The sequence below is a fragment of the Anopheles cruzii genome, chromosome 2 (assembly GCF_943734635.1).
Source record: "Anopheles cruzii chromosome 2, idAnoCruzAS_RS32_06, whole genome shotgun sequence".
NCBI classification, from domain to species: domain Eukaryota; kingdom Metazoa; phylum Arthropoda; class Insecta; order Diptera; family Culicidae; genus Anopheles; species Anopheles cruzii.
In genome coordinates this window covers 32,251,453-32,266,456 of record NC_069144.1, presented here as the reverse complement: position 1 = coordinate 32,266,456, position 15,004 = coordinate 32,251,453, and the positions used below count along the sequence as shown (strand labels likewise).

Sequence of the window (15,004 nt, the reverse complement as noted above, 5' to 3'; positions counted from 1 at the left end):
TTTTGTTCATAATTACGATAAGTGAGTTTCACGAAAAAACTACTTCAATAGATTGCGTAGGATAGACACAATGATAAGTAAAGTCATGTAACTTAACGAGAGTGTAAAAAATAATTTAATAAAATAATCCTGTACATTGTTGCCAATCCAAAACGTTTTCAAAACAAGAGCATTCCATAGCATTTTGACTATTATTCTAGGTGCTGTGATACCTATTGCACTTAATGATTTGACACCTGATACCTGATTTGATTGAAGAAGTTTCATAGAAGTCTGAATCATTTTGGAAAACTCTATAATCGTGTATACTAGTGTTAGAAGCATAAATACAACTACATGTTGTTCTTCTCTTCATTATTGACGCTGACAATATTCATTATTCATAGACGAACACAGAAGTTTGTTTAGCCATTATGGAATTGGCTTGAAAACTTTCCAGGCGGCCTAAAATTGTCTAAACGGCCCGAATTTGTCGCACTGTCTTTAACAGCATAATAGAGTATATTTGTATCAAGATATTATTAATTAGCATTTTTGTTTTTAATTATTCCCGCGCGCCACTTATCACCAAAAATGGCAGAAGAGGACCTAATTGCATAAACAATCGGTTTTTGCTCCATCACAGTACAGTACATCGTTCGACAGGGAGGCCGATTGTACTTTGCTCTGCCGTTTGGAGCGGGCCCGATCGTGGACATAGACCGTTTGTCTTATTTAAATGCAATATAAACACTGATTTAATGAAATGCCAACGCGGAAGCACACACTTTTCCGTACACACTAACGTTTTCAGAAACATCCATTAGCGTGACATGGGAAAAACAATGAACGCGTACATCTGCCCAGTCTATGAGGTCTCCAGGCAAGAGTTCGACGAGATTCTTACAATGATTTGTGATTTCTTACTCCGCTTTCACGGTGTCGTTAGGCAGGTTTTGACGAGTAAACGAAGCTGAAAATAGGCAAATTTGTTGAGCTTCGTCTCGCTTCGTGCTATCAAACGTTCACTATCAATTCAAGAAAAAAACGAGATAAAAGAGCCTTACATCCATCTTCTACAAAAAAAGGCTATATCCGCCTCCAGCTGCCTGATGAGACAACAATATTCTTAATTCAATTTAGTAAATGTGTGCCATCTCGTTTCAGTCTTGCGTAACGAAAAAAAGTTCAATTACCCATCCGCACAAATGCCGACTTATCCTCTATCCTATTACAAACTCATTAAAGCCAATCGATTCTTAAGGATTTGATAAAATCCAATAATAATCAAACCAGCTTGAGATGCAATGCGCATCAGGGACAGTAAATTAAATTAGGCGCTATGCCATCGATTGAAGGTATCCGTGGCAGAGAACGGAGAAAGTCCATCGTTAAGCCGGTGCAAAGAAACCTTTGATTCTTTATTCATGCCTCAACCATGCACTCTGAATGCGCATGGCTGAAGCATGATTCTGAAGAGATTTAGAACAGTCGCAATGCTCACTCGGTAAAATTGATTTGCATTTAATAAAAATAAATTCACCATATTACCGTCTGTCTACTGACAAAACGGATTCCAATGATTTCGGCAATAGAGTTCCAGTCCGTTTCTCTAAGATCGAAAAAATGACCAACTCACTCGTAAGGATTTGATTTTCCTTTCATTAGGGGATTTTTGTGAAGAAATGTCTGCTAGTTTCTCGCCCAGAAACGCTTCCAAGACCAATGTTTGTGTTTGTTCATAGCCATAGGATCCCGTGCGAAGCATTTGACAGGACGAAGGCAGAAAGACAATATCCAGAAGTAAAAATACCTCCACGTCCGCCAATGGAAGAGACATGAAAAGCAATGTTCCGAACCAACAATGCAAAGGCGAAGGAAAAGCCGGAAGAAAGGTTATTTAACGTACTTCCTTTATTCGCAAGGCCAACTAGCAAGCAAACTGGGCATCCGTTTCAAAACCCCGCTCATACTAGGCATGTCGCTGTTGTAGCGCTGCGGACAGTCGTCGTGCTGTCCTTTGTTGAAAAAAAATCCCACAAAAAACGCGACTCCACGGAAAAGCTTCATTAATTTTCATTTGTTTAATGAAGGGAAGAAGCTGCGTCATATTGAATGCCCGTTGTTCTACTCTCCCAACAGCAAACGACATCACTCTGATGACAGTGATTGGTGGAAAAAAGGCGAAAAATTCAGTGGCAATGAATTGGTCTAAAGGGATTACATGATAAGCTTCTGTTCATTTAACTTATTACATCCAGCCGGCAGTGCGTTTGTGACAGTTGAATTGCGTTAAGTTAGAATATCCGACAACGTTTAGCGATTGTTTTCTTGGCACGTTCTAATTTTTCACAATAGAAACGACGAAAACAGTTTCACATAAAACTATATGTCTTGTGCAACCAAGCGGCAGCAAATAATATGGGAGAGATAGAATATAAAAAGCCGTAAAGCAGTTCATGTTGCATGTCGAAACACAAAACTTTACTTCACGAAAAAGCTGCATAGTACACGGGCGATGCGTTGGACCTAGGAATGACCCCGTTTTAAGGTAGAAAAAGTTCAATTTCCGAGTGCACAAGAAGAAAACTTGAAGCAAAAATTCACACCACACAACAAAGTCAAAGGCTGTCTAATTCTGTACAAAACTGCAAGGCCACCGGACGTTCGCAGTCCACGAAAAGTCACTTCCCCTCAGTCAAAATCAACTCTGAAACTCCCGACGGAATAAAAATTGAACCCTGAAACACATCAAGAGCACAAGCTGTTTAATGGAAACGCTGCTGCAGGGAAGATTCGTATCTAACATCCATCCTTCCAGATGTAGCCGTTTGTTTTACGGGTGCCTGAAATGGCCTCCATTGGCTGAATCGAAACACTGTAAATACTGGGCGTAAAACTGGATCGATTCAGATTGGTGGTGATCCTTCGTTCTCCGTGTTTTTTTTTTGGGGCTTTGCTTTTCCTGGCATGGGTATGCGCATTTCCGTGCATAAAAATCTCACTGCTGCGGAAAACAACCCGAGGACGACACATCGCGTACCCACACAAAAACCGCTGGCAACTGGTATGCAAACCATTCGCTCTCCACCTCGGTTTCACCAAAGTCTGAAATAGCTTGAAAAGCAAATTTGGGTTTCATCTTTTGCAAGAAAACAATTACTTGGGGGCTCCATCTGTTCGGCCAATTTATATTAATACCAGCCGAATCGGATGGTTGGCAACGGATGCGGGGAGGATTTTCCGCAAGATCGATTTGGTTCCGATAAAATTAAGGTTAGTATCTTTTTCTTTCGCGGCGCTATTCCGGCCGAACGATTTCTTATAATTGTACAAATGCTCCGCACATTTTGGGGGAAACTTGAAAACTTCAAATGGTAATTACTTTCAAAAATGTTTGCATCCTATTAATAATACCACAATATTAATTGGGTTTTAAGCCCAATATCGATTTCCACAATCAAACTGATGCCCTACGCACATCAACGCGCAAAATGGAAGCATTCAAATGTTATAGCGGCCACAGGCCACAGTTTCTGGTGAAAGGGCCAACAAGGATGCATACAATTATGCAAATAACATTAGCGGGAGACATTTCGGCCGAAAAGATCAACCATTTCATCACAACCATAGAAATATTTAACCATTGTTTGACTATAGGATACAGTCGAGAGTGGTCCATCCTATTTCCACATCCATCCGCCTAGACGACCCCGAAAGGAGGGTAATTTGGTATGGGCCAAGCGTAAGCAACCCGAAATTCCAACCTACGAAGATCCGGAAATAGTGATTAATGATGTCCATCCAGAATACAAAAGACACCGGGTGACAATATTGCACCGACAGATGAAGGGTGCCCTCCCAACGGTGTCGACGAAGCGAGGAAAATTAGTGACACTCCATGGTTTCTTTAATTTCTTACATACCGAACCGCACTGAACGAGCATCGCAAGACATCCAAAGAGAACAAAAAACACATCTTCACTTTTCGTAGTCGCGCAGTCAGGTGATGCCAGGTCATACCAGCGGGACAACGGAGAAAAACAAGTTCTGGGCGTCAAGTTTTCCTCTAGCTCCGACACTTAGGTGACTTGTCCTTGAAAGTTTGGCCGCAGTATTGGATTTTTTGCTGGACAATGGTGAGCATGGGGAGCATATCCAGCCACCGCTCAGCCGCATGTCAGCAAAAAGAAAGCACGTTAGTTTCTCGTTCGAGCTTTCGAACTGTCAGAAGCAGCGCTTTGATAGATGAAATGAACGAAGAAGGATCTTGCGACACTTGGCAATCAAGAGACAAGTGTGGAGCAAAGATATTGGAGCGTCGTCAAGTGGTGCGTCTCCTAATGAGCGGAGTTTGGTGTGAAAGGAATCATAAGCCGCCCTCCGATATCTATCTGCTTCCTCTACTATTGGCAACACAGGTTCTCCGGCGATATTGCATTCTTGGTTCTCGCTCATTCTCCCAACTTATTCTTTCAGACCTTAATAGTGGGTTTAGTGGGCCTCCAAGGCGAAGGATCATCAACTCAAGGCGAAGGTTTAGGAACCACATATTTTGGTGAGGTAAAAGTGTCATCAGATTACGACTAAACTGACGCACAAGCCGAATGAAATCTGTACTACATGTTTTTGGTCGTGTAGCTAATTTTCAATTCTTAAACAGATCATAATTTTTTAGTGTAGCACTTTCTCGATAACCACATATATTCTACGGCCCTGTTTGAAAGACGTATTAGTTTTCGCATACCTATCGCTGGTTCTTCACATATCGGAACAAAGAAACCATAATTTGAAAAGATAATAGTAATGGTGTAGAAATAGCTACATAACTGTTACTATCTTGTTCGCCGAAGAACTTTAGACAGAACAGGTGCGCAGCATGATTCGGTTCTATCGATACTAAGAAACTTTCGCAAACAGAAAACTTCTTATTTTGAAACTCGTTTTGTCGATAACGTACCGTGAGAAATAACACATTGCCAAGATGTGGAATCATTTGCATCATGTCTTGAAATTTCTGTGTAATTTCTCAAATATTATACTAACATTTTTTAAAGAACCACATTAAATTATTTTTCTGGCTAACGGGTTAGAACGATCAAGTACTGTTAAGATAAACTATAGCATTAATCTTCTGTGGGCTTTTTCAACCATATTTATCTTAGTTAAAGTTATTTTTTCCTTACAGCTGTAATGAGCTGAGAAGTGTTGTAGTACCGAAGGTAAAGTAATCAGTAGGCAAAAAATCCATATTAAAAGCGTGGTATGTTTCGTTACATAAACAGAAACTTACGTCTTATGATCCCACTGGTTGCCCCCTAGTTACGATGTCACAATTATTTTCTAGCGAGGTGTCGGCAGAAATCGGTACAAATGATAGCGGCCCAACTCAGTGTTCTACTTAGGGTTTATACCAGGTCCATTATGAATTATTTGGTTTATTTTAGCAGAAAGAAAACCAAACCGAAATTTGCAGAATGTTCACGAGTTTATTCTATACTCGACAGTGGGTCATGACTGATATATTCGTAGCAGAACTAGCAACTCAGGCATCGATCCTTTATTCTAATCGGCGAGCGTAAACGATTAGATACGTGGGGCACAGAAGCAACTACCTCACGATCGTATCATTATGTCGCCACTGTCATGGAGTAGCTGCTGGAACCGTACCCAACTCTAGTGTTCCGACAGCCACCATTTCGCACCGTCCTATTTCAGCCTGCAGCAACTGCCGGCTGCTCCGCTGCCGACACCGAGTTTTCCACCCACGGCATCGTGAAAGAGCGTGGAAAGTTGAAGGAAATTAAAGGAATTCTCGCCATGATGGCCAAGAATTTCAATTACGCCCCAAACCCCGCCGCTTTCACCGAATGTGAAGTCCCACGAAAGATTCCGCCCAACGGACGTTGGACTCCGTGCGAATATGCTCCACCGGATGGTTCATGTTTGTGGAAGGTTTGTTGGTTTTATGGTGAGAAATAGATCAAAAACCCCAAATTAATGTGTCTCACTTCTCACGAACACACCCTGTGTCACGCCTCCTGTCATCCGTTCGGAGGACCCTATGCTGTGGTGTGGTTCCCTCTTTTTCTGTTAATAAATTCCCTGTCTGTCGAGCAGCTGGCTAACCGAAACTCGCTCGTGTGAATTACTTTACTGCCGACCCACACACAGCGGACCCTGGGAAGGGTTGGAAAGAAAACTTCACTTCAGAGTGAATTTTCCTCTTTTCCTCTTCTCAAAATCGCTTCCCCAATGCTCGATGTGAGTTGCTCACGTACACACACAGTCGTACACATACATGCAGCAAGTGTCAATATCTGCGTGGTTGGTGGTGGTTTCTCACACGATGGAGCGGATCTCTGATTACTGAAAACTATTTTCCACGACAGAGCGCCTTCAGCCTCGTTAGGGCACCTCGCCCATCGGACGCACATTTCGCAAAAGATGATTACAAAGAATAATTGATTTACTACTCGTGCCGCATGATTTATACGTTCGGGTGAAGCGATGAAATTAATTAGCCAAGCGGCTTCTGCGGTTCCAAAGGGTGCTCTTAGCACTTCCGGGCGTCCGTGCGAGATCCGGTGCCCGACAAGCACGCCAGAAGTGAGCGAAACGGTACCACATCCTATCGCCTGTCGTAAGACCTGTGGCTCCCAGTGCACTGGTGGCTAGAGCAGTTGAGCTGAGGACACCCTGTATGTGGCAAGTATGCACGGCCAATCCGAAAATCGATTTGATTGAAAATCATGGGGAAGTGGAGCACGGCATGGCCACTGACCCTGTGCGTCTACTTTCCACTGCCCCCCGTGATGCCCAGTGTTCCCAGCCGCAGTGGCGAAGGGGCATGAAACTGTCGGGGTTTTCGGACCAAAGCTTTTCGTCCTCCAAACCGTTCGAGAATGCAACGAACCTGGCGACCATGTGGTAAATTCAATAATATACACTATCCAGAAATTTGGGGCAGCTTTGAACTGAGCGCAAGGCGGCATAAGGACAGCGGCTTTTGCCAACACTAATTGTGTTCCTGTGCATGGTTTATGTTTATGATAAGAAGGGCAAGTGGTTTGTATGCCTAGCCCATAGCACAGAGCTGCTTCGCCGCCGAGTGCAGAGAACTGGTTCCAAGACTGAAAACAATGACTGTTGATCTTGCCACCAATTACACTCCATTGCTACACAACAGTCGAACATCATGTCATTAACGAATAATAAGCCGTTTCATATGCTAGTTTCAGAGTATTTAAAAGAATTCAACATAATTATAAATTTGAACAACGAAGAATATACAATACAACATATTTTATGTAAAGATATGCAGAAAATATAGGATAGTCCCTCAAGTGTTTGAATTTTAAACTACCGATTATTTGACTTTTAAAACGTAAAACTCAGTTCTGGAAATTGTAAACATTTACTGACATGGCAGATAAGAACTGCTCCACGAACTGACATGGAGATAAGAACTGCTCCACGAATTACTGTTGCGGGACACAATGATCCTGTATTTTCTATGTGTCGTACGTATAATCTCTGTTCGTCCATTGTGGATTATAACATGTCTATTCGTCAGTGTCGTAGTGTCCTTGACCTCGCGTCCTTTTAATGTCTGGTTACCGGTTTTTTGTCTTCGTCTTCGCCAGTCGCAGAGTTAGGCTAGCTAGGGCTTTGTTTAGGTTAGCTAGATTTTTTTTTTCTTTTGTCAACTTGGCTCAATTGCCCATTGTCAAATTTTTGCTAATAAATAAATAAATTTAGTAAAAACCTTCAAATTTACGAAATGTGCATTCACTGACGAAACTCATTTTCATCCGGGGGTTAGGTTAATAAGCAGAATTGTCGTATTTGGGGCAGGGAAAACCCACACGCAAGCAAGAGAAGCCAATGCACCCATAACAACTGACTGTTTGGGGCGGATTTTGGTCTGGCGGCATCATCGGCCCATTTTTCTTCGAAAATGAAGGAGCAGTAACCGTCAATGGCTCAAATGTTGGCTGATTGGTTATTCGCCAACATTGAAGCTGAAAACATAGCCATACCCGATCACTATGATGCGCCCCCATCTTCGGAATCCAAACAATTATGAACCACCCTAATTCCATAATTTATAATTTGCAATGCATAAATACGTAGAACTTCGATGCACGAAACATATCTCTGGAAATTCTTTAGTTAAACATTGATTCTTACAGGAGCAATAGTAGGTTGTAATTCTGTAGAAGCAAGTTGTTCTGAAACGTTTCCTATCAAATAGTGAAAGATAATTTTCCTGCAAAACAAATCACTATTTTATCTTCCTGTGAATGCTATTTGTTCAATTATGAGACTGAAAATTCCGGCCAGATCAAACTCCCATTTTTGTTGTTTAATTCGTTTATTCAATTAAAATACAATCCACGCGAATATTGGGCTGCCGGCAGGCAATCAATTTCAATTTAAATAATCTAATTTGGTATCCGCCCTAGAATTGAAAAAAAAAACAAATTTAAAGCTAATTTAGTTTTTGATAAAATATTGGCCAGGCTGCAACTACACGAGCGCATTTGGTGAAAATGAGTTTTGTTTTCGTTCATTTTTCGTGCCAAACTCCACATCCCCAGGTCAACATCGCGGGCTATTGGCGCCAATTTAACTTTTGTATTTTCGATTGTTCACTGTGGCCATTCGTCATCGCTAATGTTTGGGGCATAATCCAGATACCTTACCGTTTCGGCCGTTTGCTTTTTGGACCTTTCGGGTCCGCTTTTACGATGCTTCTTGGCATTTTGTTGTAACAAAAACATACTTCGTGGAAGCAAGCTTGACCAACGCTTCGAAACCATGCTCTACGGTTTCTGCGACCCGAAAGTGAGCGAAGGTGTAAGAACTGGGATCGATGAAAACGGTTAGCGCTCGTAGAAGCTAAAAAATGGAACACAGCATAGAACCAACATTGCCGACAACACAACAAATAATCATTCGCTGGTATTATCCTCGGAACCTTTCGGGACAAGAATCGTGTTGCTTTTTGCCAAACCGTACAAGGTGCAGGCGGGTAAGGCAGGAGTTAAATTGGAGCTTAATAGGTTTCAAATGGAATTACGGCTTATTTATATTTCACTTGCTCACTCGCTCCTTGTCCATCGATGTTGAAATGAACTTTCTACGGTCGCCAGGCAACGCACCAGCGCCCTTCCCGAGCCATTTCGAGGACATCGATTTTCAGTTTATACTTTCTTCCATCAGAGTCACTATGCGCCCCTTCTTTTCTTTCAGTTGAATATCAAAGGTAGACAAACGATATCCATCACCACCTCCGCTCACTGGACAGTTCATCTACGAAGCTTCAGAAAACGTGATCTGTTGTAAATGGATCGATAGTGCCATTAGTTGTTTAATGTCTGATAGCAAGAATATGCGCTTCGTCGATGGTTACCTTAGCAGACCAATCGAACTGGTAGGTAATTCTTTTTTAAACCGTGAACACCTAATACCATAAACACCATAAACAAATTTGATAGTCTAGAACTGCCAAAGCTAAAGGCGAACAGGTTCCAAGTTCGGAAACTTAAATTAAAAAAAATATTTTACAAATTTTTGGTACATTTTCTGTTATTAGATAAATATTGTTTTACGAAAAGTTCACATGTATTCACAAATTACTACTTCTAAGCATCTTGACAATCAATCACAAATCATTAATTGGCAAAAAGATAATTAATCCGATGTGTTTTTGTGACACAACGCGTGTTCCACGTTCGCCTCGCAATGGTAGATACATCAATTATTATCTAAAGTCAATTTATACTTCAAATCCGATTCTCGGTAAAAACATGGAAAATGCCAAATTCTGAACAAAGACGAGCCAAGCTAGCATTTCGATGTACCTTTAATTATTCATCAGATCTTTTTTCTGTTTCAACAATCTCGAAAACAACGCCTCTCCAATATGCGTACATAATTTTCTCACTTTTACCAAATTTGCCTCATTGGCCACTGGGTTGTTTCATTTTCCCACAGCAGCCTGTACTCAGTTTTAACTTCCTAAGGATCGGTGACCGCACCGGGAAAAGCACACTTTATTCAAGTATTTGCGGCACCATGCCATACCTTTCGCTCATGCATTTATGATTTCCTCCTGTATACCAGCGCGAGGAAATCGAGGTTCGTTAATGATGGTGTTGTTGTATTTTTAACATTCAATCGAGCAATTACAACACCCTGCCGGCAAGTGTCGAGGCTGCTGTGTGAAAGTTTAATTCGGATATATTATTGAAAGTATGTGAAGAAACACGTTCTGCGTACGCGTTGATGCAGAAAATTGGACAACTCCATATGGAAGCGATTAACATGCGGTGGCAATGCTGCTTTACTCGAATCAAGAACGCAAAGCAGTTCAATTCAATTTAATATCAGCCCTTCTAGCTTGTTTTGTTATTATGATTTTTCTTTTGCAACGAATTGCAGCTTTCAGAAAATAAACTTTGAAAAACACGTTTTGACTTTTATTTGCATGTTTTTGCTTTTTATTTTATTTACACGCGCACCACAACTGAGGACTTATCTTAACTTATTAAGATTTATAGAGCAATGGATGCGCATTTAAAAGTTTTTAAGCAATGCTTGTTCTCCGACACCCAACAGGATTAGTTAGAAACGGAACCATGGCCCTTTGCCAAAACCCTCCATGTTGGCACGTATGTTCAGAATAATTCTGAGAAATATACGAAACCAGGTCGCTGAGGCACAGTTTTTACCTACATTGACCGTATCTATTATGGGCATCATAATGAAATTGAAATCATCACATCACAGCAAGCACCGTAGGCACATTCACGTAAACATTGTCATTCGATAAATATTCAATCTACTTCTTGGCAACGAGCCAATCGATACAACGGAAAGGAGACATGTCGCAATAGAAACGCATGCCAGTGAACAAGAACTGTTCTGAGAAACTTTCCCGCAACCGATGTTCTAGTCAGGGGTCCTTTGACCACACAGGAATATCCTTTCGACTAGAGTTCAGCTTGGTCGGAATCTCTAATGCGAAATCAAGCAACCATTTTCATAGAACCAACGTGGAATCAGCATAGATTGAGTTGAGAAGAGAATTTCAATCCTCTTTGAACACACTGACCATTTTTTTGCTTTTGACAACTAAGAACGTCTTTTCTTGTGCATCATTTTTCCGTCCCTTTTAAAGCCTTGTTTCTAAACAAATTTACTTAAAGCCAGTACTGCTGAAGTATTTATTAAACGTGTTTGTGCATTAACAAAATGCCACTAATCAGATGATCAGATGAAAAGACTAATAAAACACTTGTGGCATTAAATATTCTGCGTCAAACTTCTGCGTAAATTTGCCATATTTACAATATTTATATTCTAATGCATAAATATTTTAAGAATTAGTGCAAAATCACATAGATCTACCTTATTTACCAACTCAATGAGGATTATTGTAGTTTGAGTACATCTTTAAATTTTATCCAGCAATTTTTTTTTTGGTTTTAGTCCTAAAACAAATAACTCAAACTTAGTACGCAGCACTTGTAACTCCCACCCATCATTATGAAATTTTGGAGAAAGTTTGGTTGGCACCACACCGAATTGAATCAATCGCCATGCGAAAGACATCACTTTGAGTCCTGACAGTCTAACAACATGAATACAAACATTTCGATACGGCTATCAGGAATTCAAATCAGTTCGTCTTTAATTAGTACAATGCACTCGGTCCGTTGTAATAGACGTATACGAGGGTTCCAATGTAAGTATCAAGAATCTATATACCTTCACGCTGTGGCAGTTGCCGAAAAGTTACCGACGCAGTTGCCGGAATAGTGGTAATAATAATTTGTACTCACCTTGAAATGCTGCTTCTACAGAAACATCCCCCTCCGTGCACTTGGCTACACATAAGATGACTGTGAACAGGAATCCAAAGAGCCACATGGCGACCTTATGTGAGCTTTTCGCTTCTCCAATTAGCTTCAATCGGCCTGCTATCACCTAACGAGCGACACGATCATGAAATTTCACCATCAATTTAACTGCTTCGAACACTATTGCACTATTCTGGCACGCGGAAGTGCCTTAAACTGCTCGTATATTGTAATAGATTGGAATGGAATTCTAAATGAAAAATAACAAACATTCACGTTGGCTTGACACAACACCTTTTCGCTTTTTCAACACTGCACGAATTCACCATTTGTCACAACTTCACTTCAAACCACACACAATTTTCTATGCTTGTGCGGCATAATAATATGAAAAAACGCCGTAAATTATTCAACTAACGATAAAACTCCAGCGCTGTGTGCTTGAATTACAATAACTTTAAATGTAAACATAACTAACATATACGATAACACTAAGTAAGTACACCTACTCAGCTCGAGCACTATATTCCAGTAGCAGTCCCCGAAACTACCGACAATGAACCTATTTGTTATTGCCTTTTCGTTACGAAATATTATTAGGCCTTCACGGGAAATAGGTGAGACTTTCCTTAGCGCTGTTCTACAAACATTTTCGCTTATCTTTGCACGACCTTAAACCACTTCAAGTCACAAAGGTCTTCGTCAAATCCGGGAAAATGCCATAACAAAGATCGTTTGACTGCGACTGAAGTTGGTGTGCACGAGAGAACCAAGGATCTTAGATAGTCAGGAAGGTGCATATAAATCGCGATGGGAAGCAGAGATAGGCTGGTGAGTTGGTGGAGAAAACCATACGACCGGAAAGAAAAATGCCAAGGAAATGAGTGGAAAAATTTCTTGCGCTTCATGAACGCTCCACGCCGTTGTTTCACAAACACACTTCAGTATTGTTGTTTTCCGCTCTTCTAAATTCCCGGAACCACCTTTTCGGTCTTTGGCCATGCTGTTTTGTGCGCGTTGTTATTTGCTGCGTCTCTTCATTTCCCTTTCCCGAGACTAATCGAAAGATTTTCTGTTGTTGTGTTGTATTCGTTTTTTTTAAACGGCGCGGAACCCGTCTGGTAATGAAAAGGGCGTAAACTCAATGGCAGACGACGTACTGAAAGAAAATAGCACGGCACTGCACATCTGAAAGTAGAAAAAAAAAATGCAAATTAGAACAAAACAAAACAGCGCGACTAGAAGTCACATAATGTAATATTGCTGCATCTGGTAGGGAATATTTTCACAAAAAAGCATAAAACAAAAAAGTTAAACGAAACAATAAATTAACGATGGACCATGTTATTTGGGTGCTGCAGAAATTTCATCATCAAAGTTTTGCTTGGCTTTTTTAACTTGTTTTAGGTCACATTTTGTTTCGAAACACGATTTCAATTCTTTAGAGAGACAGTGACAAATAAAGCAAAGCATAAAGCTCTTGTTTGTGATTAAGCAACAACAAAGAGGAATTGTAATTTGAGACATTTTAAGCCAAGGACATTATTCGTAGAAAAGTCTTGGGACTTCCCAATTTTGCTGTTCTTTCTTCACTACCTTGTTTTGACAACAGGTAAATGATTTCAGGTCGAAAAAAAATTATTTCAGTTTGCAACTCATCCTTAAAAGTGTTAGACCATGTCAACTTTTGTACCTGAAAATGACGTTTTGCACAAACTGAAGAAAACTGCTTCGGAATCGCACCAAATGCTTGTCGTGACTTGTTTTTGGAAGATCACAGTGCTTTATGTGGTTTTAAAAAACCAAAAATGGCGATTTCGACTTAACAAGGAAAGAGCGTCGGAGGACTCCAAAAAAGTACTTTCTGATGGCACCAGAAAGTGATGATGCTTCACAAGCTCCTAAAATCTGATGAAAACGTTAATTCAGATCGTTACTGACAATCAATGATCAATTTGAACCAGGCATTGATCGAAAAACACTAAACTGCCGTTTTTTGTTGTCCGAAATGGAGACGCCTGGTAGAGCACAGTGAGCCCCCTGGCGTACACCTGGCGTCTCCATGAGCTACAAAGCAAAACAGGTTCAAGGTACTATCAAATAACTTGGATGGGAGCTGCTATCCCCCGCCCCACCCCCCGCGTTACTCATCAGTCTTGGCTCTTTCCAAATATCATTCTTTTTCATCGATAGGACACGTATTGGCTGAGAAGCCCTTCGTTTTTCTACGAGGAAGTCGAAATGGTATGACTAATTAGTTGACTTAAAAAGACGAAGAATTCTTTCGTCTGGGAATCCATGATTTAGCAGAGAGATAGGAGAAATGTATAGCTAGCAATGGCACATACTTTGAATAAAATAGAATTTTGTATTTCAATGTTATAAAGTTTTTTTTGTTAAAAACAACCGACCGATCCGATTCTCAACGCATAAATCGGCAAACACAAGCAAACGGCGAGTAAAAATAAGCACAACGACAGAGCTGATCCTACTTAGCGCTTTTTGAAAATCGAAAAACAACATTCCGCTTTTCATGCAGCAAAGTATCTCATTTCTCTAAAATTGTTAATACGTCTTGTGGCCCATGAAATCTACTACTTTGTTGTGCTGTACTTTCGAACCGACCGAGCGACAAAATTTGAACACAAAACACGCACTAGTGCTGTGCGTGAAACATGTCATCGCAGTGCGGATCAAAGATCGTATAGATGCGTTCATCCAATATGCTAAAGATGAACGATTTTGTCCATGAAGCTTTTGGGACACCAGGCTAAAGCTGTGTGCGAATGTCTACAACATATGCTGAAGCTGGTTTGCGTATTAGTGTAGTTAACCGAACAGCCACATCCATCGGCTAGGCCCGGTAACAGGTGAACAAAATTGCACTTCGCTATGCCTTAGGCGAAAAGGTTTGTCCTGACGGTACCAAACGTGTTCTACTGCGGGCTCATATCATATCCTGGACGCTTGTCAAAGACCCAAAGTAGCTTCGCTGCTTCCACGACATCAACATGCAAATACACTCCGTAAGCATCCGTGGTCGATCCGTGGAAACTTCGGAACTTGTTCGTGGCACGTGCAACCCAACCACCTTTTCCAGGAAGGAGCCGAATTTCCCACTGCTTCGCCGAATTTCGTTAGCGTGGTGCTTCGAA

The 15,004-nt window shown here is 40.9% G+C and overlaps 1 protein-coding gene across 1 annotated transcript in view; it reads right to left on the bottom strand.

The window, feature by feature from the left end:
- The window catches only part of LOC128278894 (uncharacterized), a 75,484-nt gene extending 63,565 nt beyond the window's left edge, over positions 1-11,919 (bottom strand). Inside the window, exon 1 of the mRNA XM_053017620.1 lies at positions 11,832-11,919. Within this exon, the coding sequence (XP_052873580.1) occupies positions 11,832-11,919 (88 nt within the window). The remainder of the gene's footprint in view (positions 1-11,831) is intronic.
- Positions 11,920-15,004: the final 3,085 nt, after the last annotated feature.